Here is a 21722-nt window from a genome sequence, read left to right as displayed (position 1 = left end):
AGAATTATTTATTAATTTCAATTGTGTTGTGACTCTGGATCAAGTGGGGCTGGAATTGACCACGCAATAGCCCATGGGCTTGTAACAAAATAAAATTGTAATAATCATGAAAGGAGGTTTCAGGAGCAGATCAGCTTCGGCAGGAGTGAAGTCAGGCATGTTAGTGAAATAGGCAATATTCGTGATTAGAAGCTCATGCTAGGATAAAATGACACCAAGTTTCCAAGCAGTCTGGTTTAGTCTCAGACAGATGCCAAGGAGTGGAAGTGGAGTCTGTAGTGAGAGAACGGAGCTTGGAGAGGGGGACAAAATAAATGTTTTTCCCAATATTAAAAGGAAGGAAATTTCGGCTCATAATTTAGCAACATTGAGTTGCAAAGATTGGTGATGAGGTAGACCTGGGTTTCATCAGCAGCATTTCCAGGTGACTTCACAGAATCCAACCTGTTTTAAGTATTGCAGTCATTTAAAAAAATAAAGGATGGAACTATCCTGAAATAACCAGAAAGATAAGCTGCGGTTAATGTTATGAAACATTAGATGACATGTTTGGAAAAAGCTAAATAAGTTAATTTTTGCCTGTGTTTCTACTAATGAATACAATAAACGCCTCACCCTCCACCGCAATAAAATACATGACTATAAAAGCAGAAAGAGATATAGGAAGAAATTCATGGCTCATGGCAAGCATCCCATAATGACACAATATCATACAAAAGTAATTCTGGGGTCAGCAAAGAAATCACATGATCTTTTATTTCCAATTTTTCTTTTTCTTTTTAAAGACAAAGTACTAAAAAGATGGCACCCACTACAACTTTCTGCAGGTGGACTGACGGTTGTTTTATACATTTACACTTCAACATCTATGTACTTTGCTCAATTGCTTGCATATCAAACATCCATTTCCAGACAAAATACTTCTTTATAAAACAGAATGAATTTACTAGTTGTTACAAAAATAAGCACTTGTTTACAAATATTTTCTGCATAGAATTTCTTTACATTGGAAAGAACACAAATCACATCAGATGAAATGAAGGAAAAACTGGTTTGTCTCCTGTTCAGCAGATGCTAAACGGAGAACAGAGTACAGAATTTATTCCATGAGCAACAAAGAACTAAGAAGTGCAGTTATATTAAGTGTTAATGGAAGACTGAAAGAGAAACAGAGAGGGAAAACAAAGGAACTCAGGATTATATATTGCTTTTCCACATTCTCATGATATTTGAAGACACCGTTGTTACCTAAGCAACACCACAACCCATATGAACTATTCTGAATAGCAAACAGTTAGTAGCACTTCTGGAATGAAAATCTCCATTGTTCCTTCCTCTAATGCTACCCAAAATGAATTTCAGTAATCATATAAAAGGACAACAGCTCATTATCCAAACTATCCTAATGCAACATTAAATGGACAGTCTCCCTTTCAATGGACGCATCAGGCTGGAGTGAGAAAAGAAAACATAATTGTCCAGCATTGCTCACTCTTATGAAGTTTGGCGATTAAAACACTTTATTTAGGGTTTTACTCTACAGCGAAGGAGCTACATCTGAACTGGGAGCATCTAACTTGGGAAACTTTCCGTTTCTGACTACAAGTGCTTCTTCATTGTGATAAACACTTTAACATTCACCAAAAGAATTGTCAATGTGGTACCAGACCTTGGATCATTTATGCTGCTGAATGCTTAGTAAGGGGTGGGAAGAAACGCCCCAAACGCTCGCAGACAATTCACACAGCTAACGGACAAAAGAGATTTTTGTTCAATTAGGCATGACTGGACTCAATCCCAAGTACCAGGGGTGAAAGGATGCTTCACTCAAGTTTTCTTTTCCCGCCCATCACTAGCATAGCTTAACTGAGATTAAGAACTCCAATGTCAGTATGTATGGCCATGAACTTGCATACTTCCAAGCACAGTTAAGTGAAAAATTGTATCAGCAAGAAATTATGAAATGAAAAAAAAAAAAATGAAATGAAAATCGCTTCTTGTCACAAGTAGGCTTCAAATGAAGTTACCGTGAAAAGCCCCTAGCCGGCACATTCTGGCGCCTGTTCAAGGAGACTGGTACGGGAATTGAACCCGCGCTGCTGGCCTGCTTTAAAAGCCAGCTATTTAGCCCTGTGCTAAATCAGCCCAGATGGTTTGCTTGTATACATTACCCTACTGCCATAAATAAATAAGCCTTGCAATAAAGCTGCACTCTGACAATTTAGGCTCACATTTCCTTCTGCTCATATACTTTGAGGCTTTTGCCAAGTGTTTCCTCCCCTTTGTATATAGAAATTTGAGCACTAAAACACAGAATTACACAAATGAAGGATAAAATCAATCACATATGTTTATCAGTCTTTTTGCTCGAAGCTCAATTATACAGACATAAGTTTTCAAAGCAACATATTTGATAACAGCACATTAGCTTGTAACAAAACTAACATATTCCAAAAATATTCAAAACGACTCTAACAAATGGTACAAACTAGAAAGGTTTTATTGCAGATGATAAAACGCATCAAGTTGCGTGCACAGATACATCAACTGCTATGGATTTAAATTTTCTAGGCAGGATACTTTATATATTTCAAAAAACAAACAAACAGTAGTTCATAAAAAACACAGGTCAACATTTTAACTATTCAAAAATGCTCTAAACAGTAGAACTACAAAATATACTACTGGCACAAAAATTGTTGCTCACAAACACTGGTTAATCCATCTTGCCTCCTTTCAACTGTGTGAAAAGTAGAACGGCCTCAGTATCCTGAAGATTTGTAATATTGTACGTGTTGCCTGTAACGGAGAAATGACTATTTATGCAATTGTCTCATTTTTCACATTCTAACGGTAAAGACAATAAATTTTGAAAATTACAAAGTGCCCTGGTCTGTCAGCCATCTTATGGCCTGTCCGTCATCTTTTAATTATGAGAACAATTTAATCACATTAGTAATCAGCTTTTGAAACATTTTGCGCTAATGTGGGATATGCTAGCAAACGGTGCTGAGATGCTCAATTAACTTGGCTATTGATAGAACTTCTAACAAATCTCACTTGCAATTATGATCCCGTAAAATCAATTTTGTGCTTTAGTGTCTCGCCTGCAGTTTCAATTCCTTGGTTAAATACACAACCCCTTCACTGTGCAGGGTGCATAGCGAGCATAGCTTGTCAATCTGTGTACATTTTCATTGCCTAGCATGAACTGGTAGATGATTCCAAAATGAAGCAATGCAGCTGATTGCAAGATATAAATTTATCAGTAAATCCAAAAAAGAGATCATTTACCTGAAGGCACAAAGAAGTAATCCCCTTCTTTGAGATGGTATGTGGTATGATATATTGTAATCCCTAGATCTCCTTTTAGGATGTGAAATATCTGTAATACAGTAAATATGCATCAATTCTTCTGCATTATAATTCTAATATTAAAAACCTGCTAATGAGGAATAACATCAGCTTCTCCAACCAGGTATTGAACTGTTGCTGAACCTCAAAATACTGCATTTTACCGTAGCCAAAGAAAATCAATGCTTTCAAAAAGATATTTTACTGTTTAATAACTAAAAGCCAGGCTAAAAGCTTGGAAAACAATATGGAGTAGATCTGATTTAAATAGCCACATGCTGTAAAATAACTCAGGACGACGTAAATATCAGATCCAGAATGGAAAATTGGGAGGTTCAAAAACTGGATCTTAAAAAAAAAATCAGCAAGGTTCTGTTTGAATATGTTTGGGCCAACAGGTGAATTCTTTCCCATTCTCACACCATCTCAGTGGGAATGGGAGAACATGTGGCTATCACAATACATCCTTATCTGCAAGGTTTTGTCTGCAAAAAAGTTTGAAGACAGTCATGCCAATTCAACCTACTCCGTTCTGGCAGAACGGTTATCAATATGACTTCTGATTTCTTGAGTCAATGAATGCTAACTACATAATATCCCTGATCTTGTCAGTGTTTGCCATCATTCCTTCACTAAAGTTGACAGAATATTCAGAAGTCCACACATATGCAGCCCAAAGGTTACTGTCAGCAAGTAAGTCCATGCTTCTCCAGAAGTTGCACTGTAGAGATTCCCACATACAGCAACCTCTGTTGCAAATCAGTAATTGGCAAAACATTTCACTTCAACATCATTTGTCTCAATATAAAAATCCTTCAAAGAGTTGCATATTGTTGAATTAGGTTTAACTGGAGTTTTACCAGCTTATTAACTTCAGAATTACTACTGAACGCCCCAACTTTCTCCAGGAAGCTAATTATATATTTGTGCATTGTCAAATTTCTCCAAAACAGTAAAAGAATTCCACATATTTCAACTGCATTTATTTATTTATAAGTTGATCTTTATTTTAGGTTCTTTCTTATTCCAATCATAACCGTGCATCTCACTATCTAAAAAATAAAAAGGTAAGGATATTAAGTACATTTGACAAGTTTCAATCGGGCCAAGGCGGTGCTTCACAAGAGGAAAGTGAAGTTCAGAATGTTGCAGCCGGCAAGACTGTGGGTTACATCCCAGGGTAAACACCACTACTTCGAGACGGCAGAAGAGACGTGGACATTTATTGAAGAGGAGAAGTTGGACTAGATTGGAGAAAGAGTGTTTGAAATGAAGTAGTGAGGTGGTGGTAAGGGACTGTGAATCAGATGGGGGAAAATTTTCTTTCCCCTCGAAGGGGACACACACACGAAGAAATGTGGGCGCCGGTGGGGTAGGGGAGAGGGAAGGAGAGAGGGAGCTGCGCCATCAGGGACGGGGCCGAGAGGGAAGCGCGGGCTTTGTTCCCGCGCTACGGAAATTGTGGCGGGAAAAGGGGGCGCAGGAAGGAGGGGGCCTCACATAATGGGAGGCTAAGGATAAACAGGGGAAGCCGAGGCCAGCCAGAGTTTGCTGACTTCCGGAAGCAATATGGGGGGAGCAACTAAGCTAGAGAGGGATCTAGCGGGGGGGGTTAACTGGGTTGCTGCTGCTAAGGGGAAGGGGGAGCTGTTACGGGATGGGATGGTCGGGACGGGAGGGCGCCGTCGGGGGGATAAGCGGGTGCGTGGGAACCGGGTGAGGAGCTGGTCTAAAAAAAGGGGATGGCTAGTCGACGAGGGGGGGGGGGGGGTAAAGAGCCCCCCAACTCGGTTGATCACGTGGAATGCAAGAGGGTTGAATGGGCCGATTAAGAGGGCAAGGATACTTGCGCACCTAAAGAAGCTAAAGGCAGACGTGGTCATGCTTCAGGAGACGCACCTGAAACTGGCGGATCAGGTCAGATTAAGAAAAGGATGGGTGGGACAGGTATTCCACTCGGGCTTGGATGCGAAAAATAGAGGGGTGCCAATACTGGTGGGGAAACGGGTATTGTTTGAGGCGAAGACCATAGTGGCGGACAGTGGGGGTAGATACGTGATGGTGAGTGGCAGATTGCAAGGTGAGGCGGTGGTAAAGCGTATGTTGGGGCGCATCCCGGACCTGGAGATGGGAAAGTTGGTAATGGGGCCAAGGAGTAAAGAGTTTTCCTTCTTCTCCCATGTTCACAAAGTGTACTCCCGGATAGACTTCTTTGTCCTGGGAAGGGTGCTGATCCCGAAGGTGGCAGGAACGGAGTATTCAGCTATAGCCATTTCAGATCATGCCCCACATTGGGTAGAGCTGGAAGTAGGAGAGGAAAAGGAACAGCGCCCACTCTGGAGATTAGATATGGGACTGTTGGCGGACGAGGGGGTATGTGTAAGGTGAGGGGATGTATTGAAAGGTACCTAGAGATTAATGATGACGGAGAGGTCCAGGTGGGAGTGGTCTGGGAGGCACTGAAGGCGGTGGTTAGAGGGGAGCTGATCTCCATAAGGGCCCATAAGGGGAAACAAGATGGTAAAGAAAGGGAGAGATTGTTGAGGGAAATTTTGAGGGTGGATAGGCAATATGCGGAGGCTCCAGATGAAGGGCTATACAGGGAAAGACGGAGATTGCACACGGACTTTGACTTGTTGACCATGGGTAAGACGGAGGCACAATGGAGGAAGGCACAGGGAGTGCAGTATGAATATGGAGAGAAGGCGAGCCGGCTGCTGGCCCAACAACTTAGAAAGAGGGGGGGCGGCGAGAGAGATCGGAGGGGTTAGAGACGAGGAGGGAAAGATGGAACGGGGAGCGGAGAGGGTGAACGGGGTGTTTAAGGTATTTTACGAGAGGCTATATAAGACTCAACCCCCGGAAGGGAAAGAGGGAATGATGCGTTTCCTAGACCAGCTGGAGTTCCCGATGGTTGAGGAACAGGAGATGACAGGACTGGGAGCACAGATTGAGGTGGAGGAGGTGGTAAAAGGAATTGGGAACATGCAGGCAGGGAAGGCCCCGGGACCGGATGGGTTCCCGGTGGAGTTCTATAGGAAATAAGTGGACCTGCTGGCCCCACTTCTGACGAGAACCTTTAATGAGGCTAGGGAAAGGGGGACACTACCCCCCGACGATGTCGGAGGTGACAATATCGCTGATCCTGAAAAGAGACAAAGACCCGCTGCAGTGCGGGTCATACAGGCCTATTTCCCTCTTGAACGTAGATGCCAAGCTTTTGGCCAAGGTGATGGCGACGAGGATAGAGGACTGTGTCCCTGGGGTGGTGCGTGATGATCAAACGGGGTTTGTTAAAGGGAGGCAATTGAATGCTAATATACGGAGGCTGCCGGGGGTGATGATGATGCCCCCACCGGAGGGGGAGGCGGAGATAGTGGTGGTGATGGATGCAGAGAAAGCATTTGATAGAGTGGAGTGGGACTACCTGTGGGAAGTACTGAGGAGATTTGGATTTGGAGAGGGGTTCATTAGATGGGTTCAGCTCCTGTACAGGGCCCCGGTGGCAAATGTGATTACAAATAGGCAACGATCTAACCACTTCCGACGATATAGGGGTACAAGACAGGGATGTCCCCTGTCCCCGTTACTGTTTGCGTTGGCAATTGAGCCACTGGCCATAGCGCTGAGGGGCTCTAGGAAGTGGAGGGGGGTACTTAGAGGAGAAGAGCATCGGGTGTCATTATACGCGGATGATTTGTTGTTGTATGTCGCGGACCCAGTGGAGGGGATGCCTGAGATAATGCAGACACTCGGGGAGTTTGGAGAATTTTCAGGATATAAATTGAATATGGGGAAGAGTGAACTGTTTGTGATGCACCCCGGGGAACAGGGCAGGGGAATAGACGATTTACCGTTGAGGAGGGTAACAAGGGATTTCCGGTATTTAGGGATCCAGGTGGCCAGGAACTGGGGAACCTTGCATAAGCTTAACTTGGCACGACTGGTAGAGCAGATGGAAGAGGACTTTAGGAGGTGGGACATGGCGCCCGTCATTGGCGGGCAGGGTGCAGGCGGTTAAAATGGTGGTCCTTCCGAGGTTTCTTTTTGTGTTCCAGTGCCTCCCTGTACTGATTACAAAGGCCTTTTTTTAAGAAGGTGGACAAGAGTATTATGAGCTTTGTGTGGGCTGGAAAGACCCCAAGAGTAAAGAGGGGGTTCCTGCAGCGCAGTAGGGACAGAGGGGGACTGGCACTGCCGAGTCCAAGTGATTATTATTGGGCCGCCAACGTGTCAATGATATGTATGTGGATGAGGGATGGGGAAGGAGCGGCGTGGAAAAGACTGGAGATGGCGTCCTGTAGGGGAACTAGACTAAAAGCACTGGTGACGGCGCCGTTACCGTTCTCCCCGAAAAAATACACCACAAACCCAGTGGTGGTGTCAACTCTGAAAATTTGGGAGCAGTGGAGACGACATAAGGGAGTGACGGGTGCCTCAGTGTGGTCCCCGATAAGGAATAACCATAGGTTCGTCCCGGGAAGGATAGATTGGGGATTTAAACCTTGGCAGCGAGCAGGAATTGTGAAGTTGAAGGACTTGTTCTTAGACGGGACGTTCGCGGGTTTGGGAGCACGGACAGAAAAATATGGGTTGCCACCTGGGAATGCATTTCGCTATATGCAAGTGAGGACATTTGTGAGGCAACAGGTGAGGGAATTTCCGCAGCTCCCGGCGCAAGAGATCCAGGACAGAGTGATTTTGGGGGCATGGGTGGGTGATTGTAGGGTGTCAGATACATATAGGGAAATGAGAGACGAGGGGGAGACGATGGTAGAGGAGCTGAAGGGAAAATGGGAGGAGGAGCTGGGGGAAGAGATTGAGGAGGGGCTGTGGGCAGATGCCCTAAGTAGGGTAAACTCTTCGTCCTCGTGTGCCAGGCTCAGCCTGATACAATTCAAGGTTCTACACAGGGTGCATATGACTGGAGCAAGGCTGAGTAGATTTTTTGGAGTGGAGGATAGGTGCGGGAGATGCGCGGGAAGCCCGGCGAACCACGCTCACATGTTTTGGTCCTGTCCGGTATTGCATGGGTTCTGGGTGGGTGTGGCAAAAGTGATTTCAAAGGTGGTGGGGGTCCGGGTCGAACCAGGCTGGTGGTTGGCTATATTTGGGGTTACAGATGAGCCGGGAGTGTAGGAGGCGAGAGAGGCCGATGTTTTGGCCTTTGCGTCCCTAGTAGCCCGGCGAAGGATTCTACTTATGTGGAAAGAAGCTAAGCCCCCGGGTGTGGAGGCCTGGATCAATGACATGGCAGGGTTCATAAAATTGGAGCGGATAAAGTACGCACTAAGAGGTTCGGCTCAAGGGTTCACCAGGCGGTGGCAACCATTCCTCAACTATAGATTACATAGAATATACAGTGCAGAAGGAGGCCATTCGGCCCATCGAGTCTGCACCGACCCACATTAATCCCTCACTTCCACCTTATCCCCGCAACCCAATAACCCCTCCCAACCCTTATGGACACTACGGGTAATTTAGCATGGCCAATCCACCTAACCTGCACGTCTTTGGACTGTGGGAGGAAACCGGAGCACCCGGAGGAAACCCACGCACACACGGGGAGGATGTGCAGACTCCGCACAGACAGTGACCCAAGCCGGAATCGAACCTGGGACCCTGGCGCTGTGAAGCCACAGTGCTAATCACTTGTGCTACCGTGCTGCAGAGCGATAAGAGAAAATAGGAACGGTAGCAGCAGCAACCCAGGGGGGAGCTCATTTGGGTCCTCAGGGGTTTTATGTGTGTGTTTATATATTAGTTATTTATATTAGATGTTACGAAGTTACTATTTTAGTTACTATTTCTGTTGTTTCTTATTTTGTTGTTGGCAGTTGCTGTTAGTTAGCATATTATTTATTTAAAAAACCGATCAATGTATATATTATTACAAAGTTGTAAAATGGGAAATTTTTGTTTGATCGAAAAACTTTAATAAAATATATTTATATAAAAAAAGTACTTTTGACTCGGTTTGTTGTGTGTGAATACTTTGATGTGACATCCTCATGACTTGGCACCAGTTTTAATTACCATGGGGAGAGGGAAAAATCACATCATGAAGATCAGTAGAATGACAATGCAGATATCTGCACTATTATTAATTTAGAAAAATACAAGTATATCTGTGACTAGAGTTGGTGTCCATTATCAATCAATGCCACAACCTGTGTGTGGATTACATGATTTAAATCTCAAAAGGGATTAAATCCTGCTAACTATATGACCGTGTATGTATTTGACTGGATTGTGTGGTCAACAGCCAAGCAGGGGTTCTCGCCACTGACCTCGAAGAAAACTGCCCACAAAGATCTACCAATTAAAAACAAACATGCATTGGAATTCATAGGTTGATAAGCACAGGAGACCAATTATTCCTCTGCCAACTCTTGGGTAAGGTTATCAATTAATCCCAATCCTTCCTTCTTTTCCCTAATGCCGTATAAACTTTTCCCTTCAAGTGTTTATCCAATTTTCCTTTGAAAAGAACTATTGAATAGGCATCCATCATCTTTTCAAGCAAAGCATTTCAGATCACAAGACAATCCGTAAAAAAAATGTTTTCACGTATCACCTCTGGTTCTTTTGCCTTAAACCCGTGTCTTCTTGTTACTGACCTTTCTGCAATTGGAGATTTTTCATTTACTCAAAACTAATCATGATTTTGAAGACCTCTATCTGATCTCCTCTTAACATTTTCTATTATATGTAGAACAACCACAGTTTCGTTCACTTTTCCACATAACTGAGGTGCCTGACCACCGGACCATTCCTGCAAATCTCCTCTGTACCATTATAAGGCTGGTGTGGTGCCCAGAATTGGAAACAATTACCTTGATATTGACTGGATTGAGTTTTCCAAGTGTGAGGAGCAGCTCTAGTTTCAACCCCATAGTGTGCATCCCAGCAGGTTCCCCTCGGAGAGTATTTGTCTACCCATCATTGTTTCTAGAACTTCGCAAGGAGAAGTTTTAAGGAAGTTTCAAAAGCAAGTGAGAAAGATGAGAAAGGAGGATGATTTGGGAGACATTTCTGAAGGATCGGAATCTGATGGTTTTGCAGAGTATGAGAAGATCATCTTAAGTCCAAGGGCTGGCAAGAGCAGGATGAAACTTGGCAATAGATAATCTGGGAAACCTACATGTATGTTGGTAAGGGTGGACATTCATGGGTTTTGTGCCCAAGAGGACGAAAGTTAGAATGGCAGGATAAAATTTGGATTTTGTTTATTGTCACGTGTACCAAGGTACAGTGAAAAATATTTTTCTGCAAGCAGCTCAACAGATCATGAAGTACATGAAAAGAAAAGGAAAGAAAAGAAAATACATAAAAGGGCAACAGAAGGTACACAATGTAACTACATAACACCGGCATTGGGTGAAGCAAACAGGGGCGCAGTGTTAATGAGGTCAGTCCATAAGAGGGTCGTTTAGGAGTCTGGTAACAGCGGATAAGAAGCTGTTTTTGAGTCTGTTTGTGTGTGTGTTCTCAGACTTTTGTATCTTTTGCCCGATGGAAGAAGTTGGAAGAGTGAGTAAGCCGGGTGGGAGGGGTCTTTGATTATGCTGCCCCCTTTCCCAAGGCAGCGGGAGGTGTAGATGGAGTCAATGGATGGGAGGCAGGTTTGTGTGATGAACTGGGCTGTGTTCATGACTCTCTGAAGTTTCTTGCGGTCTTGGGCCGAGCAGTTGCCATACCAGTCTGTGATGAAGCCAGATAGGATGCTTTCTATGGTGTATCTGTAAAAGTCAGTAAGAATTAATGTGGACATGCCGAATTCCCTTACTTTCCTGAGGAAGTACAGGTGCTGTTGTGCTTTCTTGGTGGTAGCGGCAACGTGGGTAGACCAAGACAGATGATTTTTGGAGATGTGTACCCCTAGGAATTTGAAACTGCTAACCATCTCCACCTCAGCCCCATTGATGCTGACAGGGGTGTGTACAGTACTTTGCTTCCTGATGTCAATGAGCAGCTCTTTAGTTTTGCTGGCATTGAGGGATAGATTGTTGTCGCTGCACCATTGCACCACACCACCAGGTTCTCTATCTCCCTCCAGTATTCTGACTTGTCGTTATTCGAGGTCCGGCCCACTATGGTCATACCGTCAGCAAACTTGTAGGTGGAGTTGGAACCAAATTTTGCCACGCAGTCGTGTGTGTACAGGGAGTATAGTAGGGGGCTAAGTACGCAGCCTTGAGGGGCCCCGGTATTGAGGACTATTGTGGAGGAGGTGTTTATTCTTATTGATTGTTAAAATTAATAAAAATGTAATAATGGTCTTTAAAATATAACACCACAAATACTTTATGAAGAATAATTCAATATATAGGAAAACATACTTACCACGGTGTCTTTATAAACCATCTGACAACCCTTTTCTTTATATGGTCCCAAAACCAGTTTGCCACAAGAAAATGTCTGCCAATTTAAGCTCTTGCAGATGCCAATTGACCTGTTATCCTCGTACTCTGTCTTTAAGGGATAGGAGAAGTCACACATATCTGAAGTTTTAACGCAGTCTGAAAGTGAAAAATAAGTATTAGTAGATGTATATTGCATAGACACCAAATTAAAAATAGCCACTATTGGGCACAAGAAACACTGGCACCCTATCCTTGCCCAAATCCATTTGTTGTACATTTTAATTAATTAATTAACTTTTTTTTTAAAATGCAGAGTGCCCAATTCATTTTTTTGAATTAAGGGGCTATTTAATGTAGCCAATCCACCTACCTTCACACTTGAGGGTGGAACCCACGCAAACACATAGATTGGGGGCGGATGTTTGAGGGCAAATCAACATCTGACATGTGGGAGGCTTTCAAGTGTCAGTTGAAAGGAATTCAGGACCGGCATGTTCCTGTCAGGAAGAAGGATAAATACGGCAATTTTCGGGAACCTTGGATAACGAGAGATATTGTAGGCCTCGTCAAAAAGAAAAAGGAGGCATTTGTCAGGGCTAAAAGGCTGGGAACAGACGAAGCCTGTGTGGAATATAAGTAAAGTAGAAAGGAACTTAAGCAAGGAGTCAGGAGGGCTAAAAGGGGTCACGAAAAGTCATTGGCAAATAGGGTGAAGGAAAATCCCAAGGCTTTTTACACGTACATAAAAAGCAAGAGGGTAGCCAGGGAAAGGGTTGGCCCACTGAAGGATAGGCAAGGGAATCTATGTGTGGAGCCAGAGGAAATGGGCGAGGTACTAAATGAATACTTTGCATCAGTATTCACCAAAGAGAAGAAATTGGTAGATGTTGAGTCTGGAGAAGGGCGTGTAGATAGCCTGGGTCACATTGAGATCCAAAAAGACGAGGTGTTGGGTGTCTTAAAAAATATTAAGGTAGATAAGTCCCCAGGGCCTGATGGGATCTACCCCAGAATACTGAAGGAGGCTGGAGAGGAAATTGCTGAGGCCTTGACAGAAATCTTTGGATCCTCACTGTCTTCAGGGGATGTCCTGGAGGACTGGAGAATAGCCAATGTTGTTCCTCTGTTTAAGAAGGGTAGCAAGGATAATCCAGGGAACTACAGGCCGGTGAGCCTTACTTCAGTGGTAGGGAAATTACTGGAGAGAATTCTTCGAGACAGGATCTACTCCCATTTGGAAGCAAACGGACGTATTAGTGAGAGGCAGCATGGTTTTGTGAAGGGGAGGTCGTGTCTCACTAACTTGATAGAGTTTTTCGAGGAGGTCACTAAGATGATTGATGCAGGTAGGGCAGTGGACGTTGTCTATATGGACTTCAGTAAGGCCTTTGACAAGGTTGACTAGTACAAAAGGTGAAGACACACGGGATCAGGGGTGAGCTGGCAAGGTGGATACAGAACTGGCTAGGTCATGGAAGGCAGAGAGTAGCAATGGAAGGATGCTTTTCTAATTGGAGGGCTGTGACCAGTGGTGTTCCACAGGGATCAGTGCTGGGACCTTTGCTGTTTGTAGTATATATAAGTGATTTGGAGGAAAATGTAACTGGTCTGATTAGTAAGTTTGCAGACGACACAAAGGTTGGTGGAATTGCGGATAGCGATGAGGACTGTCAGAGGATACAGCAGGATTTAGATTGTTTGGAGACTTGGGCGGAGAGATGGCAGATGGAGTTTAATCCGGACAAATGTGAGGTAATGCATTTTGCAAGGTCTAATGCAGGTAGGGAATATACAGTGAATGGTAGAACCCTCAAGAGTATTGAAAGTCAAAGAGATCTAGGAGTACAGGTCCACAGGTCACTGAAAGGGGCGACACAGGTGGAGAAGGTAGTCAAGAAGGCATACGGCATGCTTGCCTTCATTGGCCGGGGCATTGAGTATAAGAATTGGCAAGTCATGTTGCAGCTGTATAGAACCTTAGTTAGGCCACACTTGGAGTATAGTGTTCAATTCTGGTCGCCACACTACCAGAAGGATGTGGAGGCTTTAGAGAGGGTGCAGAAGAGATTTACCAGAATGTTGCCTGGTATGGAGGGCATTAGCTATGAGGAGCGGTTGAATAAACTCGGTTTGTTCTCACTGGAACGAAGGAGGTTGAGGGGCGACCTGATAGAGGTCTACAAAATTATGAGGGGCATAGACAGAGTGGATAGTCAGAGGCTTTTCCCCGGGGTAGAGGGGTCAATTACTAGGGGGCATAGGTTTAAGGTGAGAGGGGCAAGGTTTAGAGTAGATGTACGAGGCAAGTTTTTTACGCAGAGGGTAGTGGGTGCCTGGAACTTGCTACCGGAGGAGGTGGTGGAAGCAGGGACGATAGTGACATTTAAGGGGCATCTTGACAAATACATGAATAGGATGGGAATAGAGGGATACGGACCCAGGAAGTGTAGAAGATTGTAGTTTAGTCGGGCAGCATGGTCGGCACGGGCTTGGAGGGCCTGTTCCTGTGCTGTACATTTCCTTGTTCTTTGTAATGCGCAAACGCCACATGGACAGTGGCCATGAGCCGGGATCGAACCTGGGACCGTGGCGCTGGGAGACACCAGTGCTAACCACTGTGCCACCGTGCTGCCACATTTTAATTTATTAATTTAAAAATCAACCATTTCTTTCTACTTGCACTCTTTTTATGCTTTATCAGGTTCACCCTATAACTGGCAAAGTCAAAGCCAAAATAAGATGAAAAATCTTAATGAAAGAAAAACAAATTGACCAAAACAATGCATGAGTCAAATCAACTATCTTGAACAAGACAACAACATGCGCTCCAACACCAGAATCTGACTTCCTAAATGAGACAAAATATTCTCCCCCTCCCCCCCAGCCTTTGGGATTCACTTTTCCCACCGTCAGGGCAACCCTGCCTGTGGGTTTCCCAACAGTGTGGCTGACTTAAATGGGAAATACCACTGACAAGTGGCAGGAGAATAGAATCCTGCTGCCAACGATTTACGCATCACCGAGAAACACGTGGCGGGCGGACTGAAAAATCCAGCCTTTGATGTATTAGAAATAAACTATTTCAAATAGTTAATGGAACTTTAAGCTTGTACATCTCCAGGCCCAGAAGGGTCTACATTGTGAAGAGTTAGAGAGGTTGGAGATGAACAGCAGCACTAAGCAGGCATTACCAAAATCCTCGCCACCAAGAATTGTTTCAAATGACTGGCTGCCAGAGTTCCACACATTCAAAAATAACTGCATACAAGGTAGTTTCAAGCCACCCAAAGCAAAAAATAGTTAAACAAATTATTATGAAATAACATATAGGTTATTCCAGGGAAAGGAACAAAATTTGTAAATGGTATGGCATAAATGGACTTGGTAATGTGTCCTGTAAAACAAACTTGTTGAAAAGATCAAGGCTGCTAACACTGAAGTTTATGTGATAACAGGGATTGCTGAAGAATGGCAAATAGGAGTGCAAATAAAGAGCTTCTTTCCAATTGGTAACATTCAGCAAATGATATGCCTCTTAGATTTTATTGGAATCTCTCTCATTTTCCATATTCATAAATTTGGTAAGAAAATGGAGAAAATATTAAAGTTTGCTGATGATATATTTTGTGTATTTGAAAAACAAATGACTGGGAAGCAGTGGGGTTAGCACTGTTGCTTCATAGCGACAGGGACCCAAGTTCGATTCCAGGCTTGGCTCACTGTGCGGAGTCTGCACGTTCTCCCAGTGTCTGCACGGGCTTCCTCCCGGGTGCTCCGGTTTCCTCCCACAAGTCCCAAAAGACATGCTTGTTAGGTGAATAGGACATTCTGAATTCTCCCTCAGTGCACCCGAACAGGCGACAGAGTCTGGCGACTGGGAATTTTCACAGTAACTTCATTGCAGTGTTAATTAATGTAAGCCTACTTGTGACACTAATAGATTATTATTTAACCTGAAAATAATAGCTCCATGCAAAGCATTACAATAAGATAGAGTGCACAACTTCAACCAGCTAATTAAGTAGCGTTTAGAAGGCAATATATTAAAAAGGATACAGAGTAGCAAGAAAATTGTATTTTGACTAAAATTGAGGAAAATGGCTCCTCCAGTAAGTAATTTAATCAATATTAACTTTATCCTTGTGCCCCAACATAAATTATCGAGAACAAAGTCAGGGTTAAGTGAAGAACACATGGGCCCAGTGATATCCTATTATTCCAATTATGTTATTCATTTTATGTAGCAATATGAATTAAAAAACTAGATAAGTGGAAACTTGGTAAAAAAACTTGTCCCCGTTTTTCAGATCTGCCCGCAATTTGATTAAGGAGGCCGTAGAAACTTCATTAGCCATCACAGGTCAAATTTCTGTGACTCAAAATACGATTACGTGTACAATGAAGAACAAAAGAAAAACAGTGCAGAAATAAAAAATAAAAAAACAGAACATACTGGAAATACTCACAGATCAGGCAGCATCTGTGGAGAGAAAGAGAATTGATGTTCTGATGAAGGGTCACTTGAAACATTAACTTTGCTTCTTTCCACAAATGTAACCTGATCTGCCAAATATTTGCATCATTTTCTGTTTTACTGCAAAATGAAATACATTTTTGACTCGGCAAACTAGAACTAAAACTTTGCAATCATTTTGTGATGACACAAACCTATAAATACTTCACTGCTTTCCTTTACACTCCAAACACGGGTAGATTTTGAACTTCCTTGTGTAGCTACTTCAGATGGCTCCTTCTCATAGTTATCTGTTCAAATAATAAAATCAATTTGTTATAGGAAGTATGTGAATTTTCCTGTCATCATGATTATACGTAATATTTTTACTATATTTAATACACTATTAAAACTAGCAATTATTGATTAAATGCCAGAATTAACCCGCAACTACATAAAGGCAGACACTGTTCACAATATGAAGATGTACTTTATGTGCCACAGATGAGCTGGGTAAAGCAGAACACCCTAGTTTTAAGCTGCCAGCTTTGTCCGTTTTTGAGCACTTGTCAGCCAAAGTACAATTTTTAATGCATGAATCATTCAGAGCATTCAATCAAGTTAATCGGTAGCAGTGGTTAGCACTGTTGCTTCACAGCTCCATGGACCCGAGTTCGATTCAGGGCTTGGGTCACTGTCTCTGCACGTTCTCCCCATGCCTGCGTGGGTTTCCTCCGGGTGCTCCGGTTTCCTCCCACAAGTCTCAAAAGATGTGCTTGTTAGATGAATTGGACATTCTGAATCCTCCCTCAGTGTACCCGAACCAGGTGCCGTAGTGTGGTGACTAGGGGATTTTCACAGTAACTTCATTGCAGTGTTAATGAAAGCCTATTTGTGACACTAATGAAGATTATAATCAGTATCTGATCAGTAAATTCTAACGTAAAGCAGGGTTCTCTGGGCTAGGAACACTGCAAGCACATGGGATTAGGAATACAGTTCATTGAAGGCTAAACACTAATATAAAACAGTGTAACCCAACAACCTGTTTCCATATTCTAATTTCTATACAATTTCAGGATTTGGTCAATTCATAATTGAAAACATTCAGAAAGCAAAGTTGTCAACAAATTTTGGTTGATGCAATCCAAGTTCTGAACCTATTTCGGGAAAAAATAGCACCGACATAAAAAAATGAAGGAATTAATTGAAAAGGTTGCTCAATACGATGAGCAGAATTGAACATTAATAAAAGACTATCTGCAGTATGCAGAATAAGTACATACCGCTTCACCAGCATTAAATATGGCACCTCCTAATCAACGCTGAATATTTATCATCCAACGCCATAAGATATGTAAAGCCTACCCGGTCTTATGTCAATTTTATTTTGTCTGGAGGTGGTGGTGGTGGTGGTGGTGGGGGGGGTGTTAATTGCCCCTCCTCAAAATAGAAGATGATATGTTGGAGATCTTCACTCAGACCAAGGCATCATCACCTGGTAAGTTAGCTCAACAATCAACTCATTTCCCACTCTTACATACACAAGTCAAGTACAAGATGTAGATGATGAGGCCAGAAATAGGGAGATGGGCTTGCACAAGGAGAATGGGCTTTCTGAGTGAGTTGGCTCAAAGTCAGACCCCAAGAGATTGTACCCAGTTTGCAATGACCATCCTTCAGTCATGTAAACTTTAAAGCTTTTTGCCAAAATTGCTAACCAACTATAACTGAAGAAGGAACTGTGCAGCGAGCCACACTGACTACCTAAAGCTTGTCTACCATCTACAAGACACAAAGGTCAAGTCAAGACGTGTGATGGATTACTCTCCACTTATGTGGACGACTGTGACTCAAACAAGCATCCTTGCTTGATTGGCACCCCAAACACCACCTTAAACATTCACTCACTCCACCACCAACACAGTGGCAGCAAGATGTACCACTTAAAAGCTGTACTTCAGCAACTCACCAAGGTTCCTTCGACATCACCTTCCAAACACATGGGTGTTTACCATCTAGGTCAAGGGCTGGAGGTGCATGTGAACAGCTGCGGGTTCTGCTCCAAGCCATACACCATCCTGACTTGGACCCCCCCTCCCGCTCAAACATTATTCCGGTACAAACGTAACAAAACCCATCCAACACAAAGAAAAGAGCAACCCACCATCCCCACCAAGAATAAACAGAGCAATGGTCCCAAACACAATACAAAAACAAACCCAAAGGAGTAGAAAGCAAACATTTCCTCAAAAGTTCAGTGTCCTCCATCTCCTGCCAGTTCATTGTCCCTGACAAATTCCATCGCCTCCTCCGGCATGACCAAGTACAGCTTCCGTCTCTTATAGGCCACCCACAGGCGCGCCGGGTATAGCATGCCAAATTTGCCCCCTTCTCAAAGAGGGCCAATTTCACATTGTTGAAGCCAACTCCGAAACCAGGACCTGGTACACACGCAGCTCATTGGCCTTCCAGGTACAGCACCTCGTCTGCCTGGCCCAGTTCAGGATCTACTCCTCAGATTTTGCCTGCGAGACAGATTCTTCAGGTCCTCTACTTTCTCCTGCAGCCGCCTCTGATGCAACTACATCAACCCCATCTCCACTGCTATCGAGGCAAGCTGCTCCTCACGTTCCGGATCGCCTGGCTCTGGGCCTCCAGCCTCGTCTCCAGGCGGTCAATCCCCGACTGTATCGGGTCCACCCTAGCCAGATCCTCCAAATTCTCCTTCCTCTGCTGGGTGAACGTCTCGTTCAGGAAGCTCACCAGCTGCTCCGTCGACCATTGAGCCGGCATGGCCGATCCCTGACCCTCCGCCATCTTTTCCTGTGTCGCAGGCACAACTCCAGCTATCTCCAACTGTTCTTTTCTTTTTAGGCCAGTTCTGGTCCACAAATCAATCCACCGGTGGGACACTCTCTCCTTCCACCCCTCTGCACCTTTCAAAATCAATAAATCCACCTGTTGCCGAGGGAAGAAATCCGAAAATTCCACCACGAGCGGGAGTCACCAAATGTGCGACCACTCACACCATGACCGCCTCTGGAAGTTCTTGTATCTGTATTCATTATGTAAGGCACAATATTGTCAGGTGTGCGTCCCTTTAAGAAAGCTTTTGTTTTATCACATGGCTTGTAGCACGGCTTCAGTGAGGTCATTTGTGGGTGGAGCTGGGCTGTGGCTGTTAGGTGAGAGGGGGTTTAGTTTTTTGGTTTCATTTTCAGTTTGCTCGATTGGACTGCAGAAGAAGCAGTGTTGGAAAGCACTGTGTTAAGCTGCGGAAAGTTTCCCTGTTTTATTTGAAAGCTGTTGCAGTGAACTGAAAGCACATTGGGTGTGACAAACGACCGTGGTAACCTTAAAGATAGAGTTGCTTTCCTGAAGGAGTTTTGAATCTGCTGGTTGGAAACTGGACCAGAATCTCAGGGAAAGGAGCTAAGGGGGATTCATTAAGAGTTATATACATAGGTTACTGTAGCTGTTGTGTATTTTTTTATGTTTGTAATTGATAACAAATTCTTGCTGTGTTTTCTGTATGTTAACTATATTCTTATAATAAACTTTATTTTGATAAAAGCGCCTAGGAAGTCTGATAAATCGCGCCTGAAGTGAAGGCTCTTATGCTCATCTTAGCCAAATTCAACATAAAAGTTATCGGTCAGGTGAGCTTCATAATACACTTGGAGTTTCTAAGCCCTGGCCCATAACAATGTACAGACATAAAGTAACTATTATTAGTATAAAGAAAGTACTGGGGAAATTAATGGGACAAAAAGCTAAAAGATAGATCATGGTACTTTCTAAATGATGAAATGTCAGAAACAATGGAAGTCCAAAGAGACTTATACATTTAGAATCCAAGGGGGTAGAAGCCATGCTTGACAGATATATAGTGGCCTAGACTGTACAAATTAAAATTACTTGATGATACCTGGGCTGCAAAAATTGAATTCTGAAAAAAGATGCAACAAACTAGGGCTGTACTCTTGTTGTTCAGCAGGGGTGGGGCGTAGGTGTTTATTGTGTCCCATTTCCCCATTCTTCACTTCTCCATCTTCCCCTCCCTTCACCCAGCCACCTACCTACTCATGGGCTTATTGCAGTAGCAATTGGGCCTCAGCAAGCAGTCCACTAGGCCATGGCAACAAACTAAAGAAAAGGATTTAAAGGGATCGTGCAGAGTTCAGAAACCAGTCCAAATTTCATAAACAGCCATTGCTGCTTCAGAGCTCATCTTGGGACCCAACTGTGGGGGCGGCAACCCACAATTGGGAAACATTGTTAAATTAAAAGAGGCTGATTGATTTGTGCTAATCAAAGGTAATAAAGAGATGTGGAGCAAAAATGTGTATTGTAGAGCTATATCAGGGGTCAGCCACAATCTTACTGAATGACCAGTCAGGCTAGAGAGATTAGTGCTTCTCAGATAGATAATAATTTGCTTTAAAATGATTTTTATGCAGCAAAATATAGCTACTATTTCACAGACAAGGTCTCAAAAACAGCAAGGTGATAAATGACCAATTCATCCGTTTTTGTAGTACTAATGGAGGGGATATTTGCCAGAAACCTAGAAAGGTCTCTGCTCCCTTTTCAATGGTGCCATGTGATCTTTCAACATTCACCTAAATAATAAGAAACAAGTAAACTGACTCATCAATAAGAAAATTAAATACTTTGAAAAATGCAGCACTTTCTCAGTTTTGCACTTGCATCTGCTGAGATTATATGGTCAAATCCTTGAGTGCGCAGACACCCACAGGCTTCCAACTTCGAAGCAAGAGTCAGACTGATAATTGCATTTTTTAAACTGCGTATGAACTATAGACCTGTTCTGAACTGACCATTTTCCTCATTGGCAGTGTCTTTTAAAGATCTGTCATCCTCATTGGCATCACCAAAGTCTGAAAGAAAGAAAGAAGCGTGTAAATGGTATTGCAGATGTAGTGTTCTATATTGTTTCAAAGTAATTCAACTCCCGATAAAAAATCTATGACAGGGTCCTACTAGCGATAAAGTTCCCTATTGGAGTTTCCTCCAGAACGAGTGACCAACAACTAAGTCAATGATTGACAGAAGGGAATTTCTTCCTACCTTTCTGTTGTTCAACCTGCCGAGGCTGTCTAGATCATGGTGTAATAGTCTAAATACACCAGAAGACAAATTTTATTTTGATAGGCACATTGGATCTAATAATAGAATAATCGCTTGTCACAAGTAGGCTTCGATGTAGTTACTGTGAAAAGCCCCAAGTCATCACATTCCGGCGCCTGTTCAGGGAGGCCGGTACGGGAATTGAACCCGCGCTGCTGGCATTGTTCTGCACTACAAGCCAACCATTTAGGCCACTGTGCTAAACCAGCCCCAGTGATTTCAAGTACACTTCTTGTCCATCCTGGCCACAAATTTAGAGAAGGAATCTGGGATTTAACTTTTTCATGAAGGCACTATTAAAGACCTTCTTTCGAAGATCACATTTCTGAAAGTTGTGGAAGGTTTGGAAGGCAATTAGTCCTTCAAGCAATAGGAAAAAAATCAGTTGCAATCAA

The 21722-nt window shown here is 43.4% G+C and overlaps 1 protein-coding gene across 2 annotated transcripts in view; it reads right to left on the bottom strand.

Annotated features, from left to right (window-relative positions):
• Positions 1-722: 722 nt before the first annotated feature.
• LOC140429746 (uncharacterized) overlaps positions 723-21722 on the bottom strand; it is a 196602-nt gene continuing 175602 nt past the window's right edge. For both annotated transcript variants that reach the window (XM_072517106.1, XM_072517107.1), the window contains exons 14-18: positions 21018-21077; positions 16389-16484; positions 11701-11876; positions 3295-3385; positions 723-2799 (exon numbers count right to left, since the gene is read on the bottom strand). In XM_072517106.1, coding sequence (XP_072373207.1) covers positions 2717-2799; positions 3295-3385; positions 11701-11876; positions 16389-16484; positions 21018-21077 — 506 coding nt within the window. In that variant the 3' untranslated portion in view covers positions 723-2716. The remainder of the gene's footprint in view (positions 2800-3294; positions 3386-11700; positions 11877-16388; positions 16485-21017; positions 21078-21722) is intronic.

The sequence above is a fragment of the Scyliorhinus torazame genome, chromosome 9 (genome assembly GCF_047496885.1).
Source record: "Scyliorhinus torazame isolate Kashiwa2021f chromosome 9, sScyTor2.1, whole genome shotgun sequence".
NCBI lineage: Eukaryota > Metazoa > Chordata > Chondrichthyes > Carcharhiniformes > Scyliorhinidae > Scyliorhinus > Scyliorhinus torazame.
The sequence above is the reverse complement of the archived record's forward strand: the minus strand, read 5'-3'. Positions and strand labels throughout refer to the sequence as shown.